The 13,382-nt window shown below is 38.8% G+C and overlaps 1 protein-coding gene across 1 annotated transcript in view; it reads right to left on the reverse strand.

Moving 5' to 3' along the window:
* Nucleotides 1-13,382, reverse strand: part of USH2A (usherin) — a 686,658-nt gene that overhangs the window by 670,954 nt on the left and 2,322 nt on the right. The window contains 1 exon segment of the mRNA XM_025420646.3: nt 11,048-11,213. Coding sequence (XP_025276431.3) covers nt 11,048-11,213 — 166 coding nt within the window.

The following is a 13,382-nucleotide window of genomic DNA, read 5'->3' on the forward strand; positions in this document are numbered from 1 at the left end:
CCTACTGAAAACACTGGGACTTCCGGTTCTGACAGAAACAGTTACTCTATTTCTCCCAGGTGCTCTCTCTATAATTTAAAAAAAAAACTGTGGGCATAACACAATAAACAAGTATAGGACAACTCTTCAAGGTGGAAAGGAGGAGGCGAAACTTAGGGACCTCAGGATTGGAGGAATAACATGACAGCAAATCCCCTAGGTTTTTGTTTGTTTGTTTTTTACTACCCATATATCCTCGGTGGAACATTCCAGAAGCATCTATCCTAGAACCATCACCAGGCACAGATAAAATAAGTTAAAAAAAAAAGTCTACTTTTCCTAGATAAAGGGCCTAGAAAATGTTGGAATGAAAAAGAGAACCCTTTCTGGCAATTTCAGCCCTACTGTAGCCAAACACCAGTGGAGTTGCCCTCCTCCTCCCTCCCCTTCTCCCTCCTCATGGTTCCAGCAGAGCCCATCAGGAGGCTAAATTTTGTCCCACCTTCCCACCCAGTATAAGCTGCTCTACTCTGATTCCCCCACACAGTGAGAATTTTCCAGTCCTCCTGGCAAATGCAGGCAATCTTCCAATTCCCCTGCATGGCAGTGTTGACAAACCAAACAAGGAGCTGATCTTTGGCTCTCCACTTGGTGGAAACAGGGAATTCTCCAATCTAACTGTCAGGGTAGTGTTAATGGAACTGAGTAAAGAGCTTATTTTCTAGCCCCTGCTCAACGAAAGGAGACAGCACTTGGACTCCCCCTCCAAAGTAGTATTGTCAGGGTGAGCAGAGAGCTGCTCTGTCGTCTCCCATCTGGCTAAACGAGGCTGTACCCCAACTCTTTACCAGCCCAGCAAGACACTGAGCCTCTCCCTCCACCCCCAATCTGACAGCCACAGGACACAGGAGGTGGTACAAGGCAGGACAAGTCAGCACTGTACTTCCTCCCACCCTCGTCAGGGCCCATCAGGAGCTGGATCTTCATACCTGCCCGGCATCAAGAAGACTGAACAAGGAAATATGAGCCAGAGCTGTTCAGTGCTTTATTTTCCCCAATCATTGGTGTCAGGGGAGTGAGTCTGGCTGAGAGCTGAACCTCCAACCCATTTCACAGCAAAGAGAATGAAGGTACATCGGGACTGGTCTACACTCTGGTTTCCACCCCACCTCCATCAAGTGAGCAGAGACTGATGGGGAGCTGAGCCTCCATCCCCAACGGTATGAATGAGACGGAAGCATGTGGTATGAGGTAGGGTCAGGCAGTATTTCACTGCCCTCTTCTCCTCCTTGTGAATTGGACCCTGTGCGAAGCTGAGCCTCCATTCACACCAGGCATCAATGAGGTGTTATGAGAGGGGATCACTTAACATCCACTTCTCCACCCTTTGGTGTCAACAGGGACCAACAGGAAGCTCAGTTTCCACTCCTACCCCACAGCCACAAAGTGGTGTGAGTCAGTAAGGTGCTTTCCCCTCCCTGGTGGCAGTGGGGGCTCAGTGGGCATTTCAGAATACATCACCACTCGAGAGCAACAGTGTGGTGCCAGTAGGTGGCTCCCATTCACTGGGAAGGTCCTGAAAGGGAAGCTAAACTTCAACCCCACCCATCAGCAACCAGGTTATATGAGACAATGCTCCGTATTTTTAGAATGGTGGTGGCAGGGACAAGTGAGAAGCACGTATATCCACCTGGCCATGAGAAAGGAAGCCAACTCCTTTCTATAAATTCCTTAGCGCCAACACCCCAAAGTGGTTACATGTGACAGATTTGGACCAATTGGGATAATACAAGGGATTTGTAGCCCAGAAAACAAACAACTTCAAGTTACATACCTAATATGTCTATTATCTAAATTTTTTTTGGTCAACCTCTGCCACCGTGAAACTGACATAGGCTTGAGTCTCCTCCCCAGGCCCCTGGGCTCTCTCTATCCCCATCCTTCCTCCCCCCCCCACAACACAAATGCCTTCTGCAGCTTCCTCCCATTTTTTCATTCTTTCCACTCTCCCCAGACTGAGAAGCGTGAACACTAAGCATAAACAAAACCGATCCAATTATTTTTCTACCTCTAGAATATGTGATTCTTTTTTTTTGGGGGGGGGGGGTTATTTCATGTAATCTTTAGAAAGCTGAATGAGATTGCTTTTTCTGACATAAGTGCTTATAATATACATATGTATACAACTATATAAATAATTTACAAATATCAGTATTTTTGCACTGCTGTAGTTAATTAGAAGATTAAAGAGCCTATGAAAGCCTTTCGATTCTTGGAAAAGTTCTCTTAATTTGTTTTAATTTTTAACAATTCTGTTTTTGGCTTCTAGTTATCTAAACTAGTATCTTTATTATGTATCCAGAGCAATGCAGCTGCTTGGAACACTTGAATGCTATATTTGAGAGAGAGAAATATCAAGGGAAACAGTATGGGAAAATAAAACTATTAAAGTCCATGTTTAAATAAAGTCATATTCTCCATTCCATTACCAAGTGATACATACCATAGGCCAAATTCTGCCCTAGGTTATACGTACACTGTTCTTTCTGACTTTAGTGGTAATTGTTCATGTATAACTGAAGGCGTCAGTTAGCCCTGTAGGCACAAGAATGCCTATCCTCAAAAAAAAGCACAAATTATCTGTCTTATTATATTTGGCTTTTAGATGAAAGTGATATAATATAAATGACAATTCCATTAAATAATATAGGTTTTAAAAAGCACTACCATCAAATTTTGACCATTACAAATTTTACAGAATCACCATAGTGGCCTTTTCAGGACTAGAGATTGTTGAAAACAAATAAGTAGACATTGGAAAATACTCTTCTTTTTATAGCATTTTTCAATTTTAGTAGTATATGTAATAAATGTGTTCTATAATATTAGTATATATTTTCTTTTTTGTCTTTTATAGCTTTGGCTATATATTTATAGTTATTGGCGCTATTGGCTGAAAATCAATCATTTTCAAGCAAGAAAATTTACTAACTTCTTCAAACACTATTTTCTAAGTTTAAACATCTATTTATTCACGGCTTGCTTTAGAACTTGATTGGAAGTGTTTCCATAGGAAAGGCTTTACTGAACTTAAATTTTTGCTGTGAAATATTAGACTGATAACATTCAGATTTGTAAAAGTAAACATTATAATGTGATGTGTGATAATTCTTTGCACATATTAGCTAACCTGTATGTGTGTGCGTGCACATTATTTATATACTAATGGCTTATACCCATTACCAAATAGATTGGATTAAGAACAGGTGGGAAAAAAGGGGTTATTTGTCAGGAGGAGAAAAACAAACTCTATAGCTCTATGTAAACCTCTAAGCTATTGTTTTGTTCAGCCTTTTTCATTTAAGACATGATGTATTTCTTCTAAGAAACTCAGACCCTCACTCTTACTGAATCCTTTTTGCTATTTTCATCTCCTGGGCATTGTGCCCCTGTTTTTTAACCTATTGAATTTTTCCTCCCTCTTCTTCTCCACCTACTTAAATCCTATCTAGCTTCAAGAGTTAATTCACATCCTACCTTTATTCATCTTTCCTAACATACCTGAATTGGAGATGATCATTTCCTGTCTTGAATTCAGATTATTTTATTTTGTTACACGTTTTAATCCATTGAGGAATGAAGGAGAGTAGAAACAATGCTTGGCCCTCACCCCAGACCAATGAAGACATAATGAAGTGTGGGCATCAGAATATTTTTTAAAATTTTTATGATGCTAGTGATTTCTATAGTTGGGAGTTATTGCTCTGAGCAGAATTCTAGTTCATATGTGCCAAGTATCAAAAATCTGATTCTCTTCTAGTGTTTCTATTTAAGTAAATGAAACTTAGCCATGCGATTGCTGAAGCCAGAAATCTGGGATTTATCACAACTCCCTTCCCTTAACTTACAAGTTCTTCCATCAGCAAGTCCTTTGTTTTAGACTCCCAAACAGCTCTCAAAACTGACCACTTCTCTATAATATATCTACTATCATCTTTACAGGTAAACTTATATCTCACTGGGGAACATGAGCACAACCTAACAAACCTTTAATCTTGTCCTCATGCAAACTCTTCTCTGCAACCAAAGGAGTTTTTATGAAAAGATCATCTGCTTATGTCTTACCTACTTCCCTTCCTTCCCTGCCTCCCCCATCACCTATTCCCTACAGGAAACATTTCAATAGAGTCCACTGAAAACATTTTATTTATTTTATTTTATTTATTTATTCATGCGAGACACACACAGAGAGAGAGAGAGAGGCAGAGACATAGGTAAAGGGAGAAGCAGGCCCCACACAAGGAGCCTGATATGGGACTCGATCCCAGGACTCCAGGATCACACTCTGAGCCAAAGGCAGGCGTTTATCCACTGAACCACCCAGGCGTCCCCTCTGAAAACATTTTAACATGGTCGACTATGTTCTTTAAAATACAGCCTCTCCCAAGCCCTCTGGTTTATTTTACATTCTGTTCCACTTTGCTGCCTTCTACCTATACTGGCCTTTTAGCTTCCCACATGCAACATACTCTCTTTTATAAAAGGATGTTTGCATTATTTGCTATGAACGTATAGAATGTTCTTCTCCATTCTCTTTGCCTAGTTGGATCCTATGCATTCTATTGGATACATTTTGTTATCCACACAATTATGTCCCCCACAAAGATGAACTGAAGTCTTAAACCCCAGCACTCATATAGAAGACCTTATTTGGAAATAGGGTCTTCCGGGATGCAATCAGTTGAAAGGAAGTCATACTGAATCAGGGTGGGTCCTAATCCAATGTAACTGGTGTCTTTACAGGAGACAATGACACAGGAGGGGAAAAGATGGCCACATGATAGAGAAGGCAGAGAAGTTGTGTGAGGCATCTAAAAGCTAAGGATTGCTGGCAAACACCAGAAGCCAGAAGCAAGGAAGGATACTACTCTATGGGTTTCAGAGAGAGAGAGAGAGAATGGCCTTGAGGACACCTTGATTTCAATTTCTAGCCTCAAGAATTGTGTGAGAATACATTTCTGTTGTTTTAAACTACCCAGTTGGTGACGTGTTTTTTTAGGGCAGACCTAGAAAACTAATACACATGTCTAATATAATTTCTTCAAGTAAGCCTTCCTTGGCTTCAGTGATTTGATCAAATTGTCCTTCGTATGATCCCATAGCACATATCACAGTTATAATTTTTCTTTCATCGGTATGATTATTTGATTGTCTTTTTCTCCTAACAGACTGTAAGCTATCATAGCAGATGATAAAGTGGTTTATCAGACATCATTGTCTTTACACGTGTTCACATTTATGGTGTAAACCAAATGGGCTGGGTTCATCTTTGTTCTAAATTTGCAATAGGTATCTAACGTTTCAAGGAGTTACATGATTTTCCTGAGGGTTGCACAATTGAAGTAAAATGTCAAAAATTAAAGCCTTGCCTTCTGTCTAAATGTTGTATTTGAAAGTCATGTGCGAAAACACAGAATAATTTTTACCTGGATGGTTTTACCTCTCTCCATCATCAACTGGGGAGAATCCTCCTCATTACTATTGCATCAAAATGTGTCTTGGTTCTATATGCATGGATCAGGTGATCAGGATGGGTTAAGTGGGATACTCCTCCTTTAACCCACTATAGTTGTTCCTGACTGACACAAACCAGGAACATACTGAGCAGAATTTTATATAAAATTATACTCTGTTGTACATGTAAGCCATTTGTCTCAGTGAGGGATGTAGTTGTAAAATATATTGATTTTAGTTATCTGTACAAATTATGCCAATATGTGAAACATTACAAATATTTACATTACAAATATGTACTGAGATACAGAAAAATAATTTATATTTATTTTACAGATACATCTTCAGTTCTTGGTGTTTTGGGTAAAGGGATTCAAATAACTTTATTCCTTGGATCATTATAGTGATCTAGGTTCACTGCAATTCCTTTTTTTTTTTTTTTAATTTTAGCTAATGGTCAGAAAAACTGGTGACCATAAATCTACGCTGTAAATCTAACTTAACCTACCTAGGGGTCATTTTTCTCATCTCTGAAATAGAGATAATATAAGCCGATGACACAGAACTATTATTTGCATTTGAAATTTAAGCCTATGCCATGTTTTATATGGTATACATAACCAGTGCTCAGTAATGGCAGCTACTATTATCAGCATTTTTAATTAATTCTGAAATGTGATTCAGTAAATTTTATTGATATTTAATCAGTTTTTTATAACTAAAACTAGTCAACTAACTTGGGTGATGTTCAGTGGCTAGATATAACTAACAATGTTTGACACCTGCACCCATACATACCAGTAGTTAGAGTTAAAAGCAACAGAAAGTATTAAACAATATGGATTGAGATTCTCTTGGAGTGAGAGTTGGGGTAGTGTTCCCATGAGGATCCCAGCACACAGAGCTAACTGAACTGAATGAGAAAGCTTCCATCAGGTCGCATGGACATTCTATGTTCCCTCAATCAATAGAGACATGGAGTACCTTTATAGAGTGCGCACATGGGCATATATTCCAGAGATTAATTGAGAGACTTGGTTTATCTATTCCAGCAGGTATTGGTTAAATTGCATTTTCTTTTTCTTCAGAACTATCAATAGTTTTCCTTTTTCAGATTGAATACATAAATCAAAAGAACATATTTCATGAACAAACTGTGATTATGAAACCCCTATTCTTCATCTATTGATTCCTAGAACTCGATCTATCGTACATTCTTTCCTTCGTTGTATTAGAATAGAACTGCTCTTTTTCACCTCACCATGGCTAGAACCATCTCTGGCTCTTCAACAGTCAGTGTCTCAAGAGGCCTTCAAAAGAGCATAGAAAATGCACACAGCCCCACTGCTAACCCATGTCTTACTCCCATGGTAGCATTACTATGTCAGTATCAAATTATAAATTGTTTTACTGTATTTCAGCATAATTACTCCAAGGTTACTCTACTAATGATTCACTTGTGCTCTTTGTCCTATACACCATGTAGAACTGCTTAAGGGAAAATAGTCTTTCCATAAGAAAGTCTGAGCTTTAACTTTTATTTATTTTTTCCTTTATTTTCTTTATTGAAGTTCAATTTGCCAACATATAGTATAACACCCAGTGCTCATCCTGTCAGGTGCCCTCCTCAGTGTCTGTCACCCAGCCACCCCATCCTCCCTCCCCTTCTGAAACTCTTTGTTTCTCAGATTTAGGAGTCTCTCACGGTTTGTCTCCCTCTCTAATTTTTACCACTCATTTTCCCTTCTTTCCCTTATAATCCCTTTCCCTATTTCTTATATTCCCCATATGAGTGGTTTCACTCATATGAGCTTGACTTTTAAATGATAGGCAACTAAATGTGACTATGTTTCCAAGTTGTTCTACCTCCCATCCCATAACAAACTCCTGAAGTAAAATTCTTTTATGTATTTCAAAACCTTTTTTAAGAAGGAAAATCAGAAGAGATGTCTTACGATAACTATAAGCACGTGGTGATTCAATATGAAAACCAAGCTTTAAAAAATCTGCTAATGTTATCAGTGTTCCCCATTTGGTAATAAAAAGTCTGAATTGATTTTTTCCAGTTTTAGTACAAAAAATATGACATAACGAATTTCAGCTTGATATAATTTGAAATAGCCAATATATTAAACCCCAAAGTGAAATTTAAATTGGCAATCGTGTCAGATTCAAGTCCCTGAATGAATATTAATTTAAAAACTAATCATTTTCCAACAGGTTGAAGCTTCAAAAATGCTAGTTCTTGAATAAAAGCTGTTAGATCCATTACTATAATATCAGGCATCTTTTGTTTAAGAAACTAGACCGCCAATGTTCAGTATGTCTGGCTCTTCCTGGCATCATTTTTGCTCAGAGATTTAATTATTTAAAACTCATCTCTTTTTTCTGAATTTGGGGAAATTAAAATTCTGATTTTACTGATGGAAAGCTGATACTGAGTGAACTGAGGTAAGGTATGAGGTTAGATCTGTTAATTAATTTTAAGTCACTAGCCCTTTGTAACTTATATTCTGGTTTCTGAGCCAATTTTATGAGTAAAGGTATGTTTTATCTTTACGCATACAACACACATGTACATGCATGCACACCCCATACAAACTCATTGATTTGTGGCCATATTGGAGGATGAGTAAAAATATGCATACACATTAATTAGACTTGCAATTTGAAATGAGACTAAACCAGATTATCAATTATGTGCCCTATCCTATGTCCAGCATGATGGAAGTCTCTAATCCCCAAGTCAAACAGAATTTGGATGTACGATATAATAATGCAACAGTATATTGCATTTTATATCAACATATATTCTTTGCAGTTATATAGTGAGTTACAAACAGCAACTGTCCATATCTTGGCCAGAAAATCTACCAAAAAGTGTTCCTGGATGAATATCAGAGAGCATGGGCAAGCAGAAAAAAAGCACAAGCCCAGGGATGTCTGGGTGGCTCAGAGATTGAGTGTCTGCCTTAGGCTCGGGGCATGATCCCAGAATTCCAGGATGGAGTCTCACATCGGGCTCCCTGCATGGAAGCCTGCTTCTCTGTCTGCCTGTGTCTCTGCCTCTCTCTCCATGACTCTCATGAATAAATAAATAAAAATCTTGAAAAAAAAAAAAAAAAGCCCAAGCCTGATGATCAGCTCACGGAGCTGGCTCTGTCACTTACCATCTAGACAACCCTACAAAACTCAGAGGAGATTTCTAAACTTCAACTGTGCCTCGCCCCACACTCCACTTATGTTTTTATGGGAATTGAGAGGGAATTCAAGGAAGCCTCCTTTTGTCACCTAGTCCAAACCTCCTATTACATTAGTAAGGAAACTAAGTCAAATGGTTTTGTTAAGACCGCAGAGTATCATTACCTGAATAAATTATCCCTACATCCAATCCCTTGTCCTTTCCATGACTTTATAGCAACCTTTAGCACATTCCTTTTTAAACATCTATAACATGAATTTATTATAAATTTCATAGTATCTCCAATGTATTCAGACTGGTGTCCAATCTAAAGGAACCCTATGCAGATCTCCAATTTAGAATAAGTGATCACTAATTTTCCTTCAATGTATCCAGATTCTCATAATGCTGGTGTCTCCAAATGCAACAAGAAATGCGAGGTGAACAAATGACCGATCTCAACGGTTTTCCAATGTTTTATAATTGTTCTGTAGTTTTAACTCAAAATGTAGAATGGGAAAAAATTTTATGTAAAAATAAATTTTAAAGAGTAGTACACAAATTGGAAAGGACAAGTTTTCTTTTGATAGCCCAACAGATATGAAATAAAGCAGTCTCATTAAATCATAAGTACTTTAACCTTTTCTTGAAAGAAGGGGAAGATTTAAAGATTTATAAAGAAATTTTTGCCTAAACTAGGAAATGACTCATATTTGACATGTATTGAAATGATAATGCTGATTTCAATAGGCACTCTAAGAGCATTTTACTCCCACGAGAGTAATTCAGTCATAGTTACCTTTTCACATTTGGATTTTAAACTTTCTTTTGTAAAGCTTTTAATGTACTACCGCCTGCCAAAACATGGCACGGTTTCACAGATAAGGCAAAATAACGACAAGTAAAAAACATTTTTTTATCATTGTTGATACAAAAATATGCAACAAACATTATCTATGTGACATCTTCTGCAGATTCCCTTTCTTCAACAGTTTCTAGCTCCATATTTTTAACATGATAACCTAACTCTGTTCCACTGGCCAGTGAGTGGAATGAACAATTTCAAGATACAGAACAAATTAGGCCCCTATCTGTAACCAGTGGAAAATGAGAGGTAAGTACAACCGGATTGAACCCATCGTGTGCTATACACAGGGCCTTAAAACCAGACATGACTTAACCCTTTTGTGGGTCCTTTCAAACCTAGTGCTATGGAGATGCAGCTCACTGCCAACTGCATTTGATAAACTCATATCCTAAGTAGAAGCTGAGTAGATAAAGCAAAACACACTGACTGGATATTCCTCTGTCAATACCTTCCTATAGAAATCCATCATTGCTACCTCTCTGTATTTATATTTAAATTTTTTTCCTAAGGCTTTTAATGGACTATGCAAAGACATAGCAGTATTTCAGTTACAACCAGGCAAAACACAGACCTGTACAAAGTGTCTCTAAATCCTCAAGAACGATATCTGTGCTGAAATAAGCTTTAAAGCCCAATTAACAATTCTCAAAGCCCTCAAAGGAGGTCTACTTCCAAACTGCTTCAGGTTGCAGAACCAATGTGAGAAATCAAAGATTATTCCCAGAACAAGAATAGGGGTGCAATTGTCCTCTAGTGTGAATGGGGTTTGCATGAAGCACTCCAGCTACTCCTATGAGCACGTGGGATGGGGACTGTCGTACATTGGACCTCTGGTATGAAAGGCAAGGGTGGCTTTTGGCTGCCCTGGGTACCCTGAATTGGAGAAAGGCTAAACGCTGTCTCCATTCCCAGGAACTGCAAAATACCAGATTTCTCACAGTTATCTCAGCCGTTAACAGCTTCTGAGGCTAAAACAAACTGTGGCTGACAACTAAAGTAATCATATAACACTTTCTGAGTGTCTGAAGTGTAAAGTTCATTAGTTCTAAGGTCAGCATTTTAATGCAACAGCCAAATTTTATTCACATCATCAGATGCAATCTGCAAAAGACAGCTGTAAAAACCAGGCGGGGGAGGGGGGGGTTGAGGCTGCCATAACTAGTATAATCAGCCCCAGTCACTGAAAGAGCCCTGCCACAGTTTTTAACAAAATATACTAACCAAATAAAACAAAACTTTCCTGAGGATGTTATTACCCCAAAGAGCATTGTCCCAAGCTTCAGTGGGAGTTCTCCCAGCAATTCTGAGGTGGGGGGGAAACGCTAGCATATCAAGAGATACATCATTAGGTCATTTAAATGTTATTTTTCTTTAGTTGTCATTTACACATAAATGAAATCTACAAGGACTGCTTCTGAGCTTGTGGGAAGACGCCATTTAAAGGAAAGAAAGGAAGACGGATCCTTGTGTTTAACCAAATGTTAAATATTTTTTATTTTACTCACCTGCACACTAAGATGAATCCATTTCTTCACAAGAATTCTCCCCAGTGTCATTACTTTTATTGGAGGCTGCAAACCATTTACTGTGCGATAATAAAATATGGTCTCTTTCTCGGATATTGTAAGTTTGAACACAATCTGCCCATCCGCCGTCTTTTCTATAACACACCTTAGGAAGCAACCAAGAGAGAGAAAAGGTCAGCATCCAACCAAAAGACATGCTAAGGCATTGTGCAGTTACAGTGGTGTGAAAATAACCCTGAACCCCACTCAGAGGGGTGCCCGCTGCAGAAGTGCCTGAATGCCATTATATCCAGAGCAAGTGTTACTCCAATTAAGAAGCCCTTTTATTTCAATTAAAAAATAGAATTCTTATTTACAATATATTCCCCAAAACCTCAACACCCTTTATTAGAGATTCATGATGGAAACGAAAGTGGTTGAATCATCCGGCAAAACCAACATTTAGCCTATTGGTTCATTAGTCTTCTGCTATTTCTTTTATAGGAAGACAAGTCACTACATCCTGCTTGAGGATTGAGTCACCCGCGCAAATCTTTTTTTTTTTTTTTTTTTTTTATGTAAAGAGAATTTAGCATCCATAGAAGACTCTAAAGTGCTAGCCCTGAAGTCAGAATCGCTCTATTGAATTCCCATGATGAAATGGAGAATGGACAACTGCAATCTCGACTTACTTCCTCCTCAACAGGCCAGAATGCAAAGCCAATGTCTGTAAGAGCTCTCCATGGCCACACAGCCCAACTGAGGCACTGGGATGACATTAATGATCTTGGATGAAAGGTCATACAGTCTTCTAAAGACCATAAAATATTATGAAATAATATTTTGATAGAATAGAAGAATGTCCAGAAATTATCTAGGTCTTATGTCAGGCCAATTATCAAATTATTTGAAAAATCACTTCTATCCTCATCATAGTCACACACTTTCCCCATCCCTTTAAAGGGACAAAAAGTGTTTTTGTAAATGCTTATTTTCTGTGTTAATTCATATTTCATATAAACTAGCTTGTGGTAATTATAGGATTGTATATTTCGGGTCACTCTGTACCCACTGAGCAGAAACAGATACGAACTTAAGCCACATTCCTCTCTATCACATTTCGTGTTAACAATTCAACTTCTTAGCAGAAGAAAGAATATGATGAACACTTGCTAGTAGCCTCCTGGGTGGCTTATTCCCAAAGGTCTGCTATTTGAAGACAAATATCACTGACATTGGCCCTTAACATCTCCCCAAATAACTAGCTCTTAAAGATGCTCATCAACCTGCATCCCACAGACAAGAACTCAACAAGGTGTCCCCTCCGAGGCAGGAGAATTTCATCATGTCCTGGAAGAATTTGGGTCCCTTTCTTCACCCAGTTGCCTCCTACTCAGCTCAGGCATCTCCAGGACTAAGCCTGATCTTAGAACTCTTCTCTGGTGCAGGGAAGGGGGGGCCTCCTTGGTATTATTTTAACACACTATGCTGCCTTACTAAAGGCACCATCTGTCTTCCCATTAGCTCATGAGTTTTCTGAGAACAGGAGCAGAGCCAGGTACAGAGTGGACCCTGAAAATCTGATGAGTCAAAGACCAAATCAAAAAGAGGAAGTGGGGGATCCCTGAGTGGCGCAGCGGTTTGGCGCCTGCCTTTGGCCCAGGGCGCGATCCTGGAGACCCGGGATCGAATCCCACGTTGGGCTCCCGGGGCATGGAGCCTGCTTCTCCCTCTGCCTGTGTCTCTGCCCCTCTCTCTCTCTCTCTCTCTCTCTCTCTCTGTGACTATCATAAATAAAAATTAAAAAAAAAAAAAAAGAGGAAGTGTCAGGGCACCTGGGTGGTTCAATGGTTGAGCATCTGCCTTTGGTTCAGGTCATGATCCCAGAGTCCTGGGATCAAGTCCTGCCTCAGGCTCCCTGCGGGGAGCCTGCTTCTCCCTCTGCCTATGTCTCCACCTCTCGCTGTGTCTCTCATGAAAAAATAATTATTTTTTTTTTAAAGAGGAAATGTCAAAGAAACAAGGGTAAGAATGGCTCAACCCGGAAATATTGCTAAAGATGTTTTAAAACTTTCCTTAAAGGTCACACTTTCCACAAATGATTCCTTCTCACTGGCATGTATTCTTACCTGGAGTTGAGAGGTGAAAGTAAGATTGGAGAACACTTAATAGTATTTCACTGTCACTATTTTTCTATATTCTATACAATTTTTTTGGCAAAATAAAATTGATAACATATGAAAACGAAGGTATTTTTAACATCGGCAAATAGGTTTAGTTGACATAAAGTTTTCACATAAAGTAGAAACACAGCTTTATAGAAATTCTACTGTGA

This window comes from Canis lupus, chromosome 38 (assembly GCF_003254725.2).
Source record: "Canis lupus dingo isolate Sandy chromosome 38, ASM325472v2, whole genome shotgun sequence".
Taxonomy (NCBI): domain Eukaryota; kingdom Metazoa; phylum Chordata; class Mammalia; order Carnivora; family Canidae; genus Canis; species Canis lupus.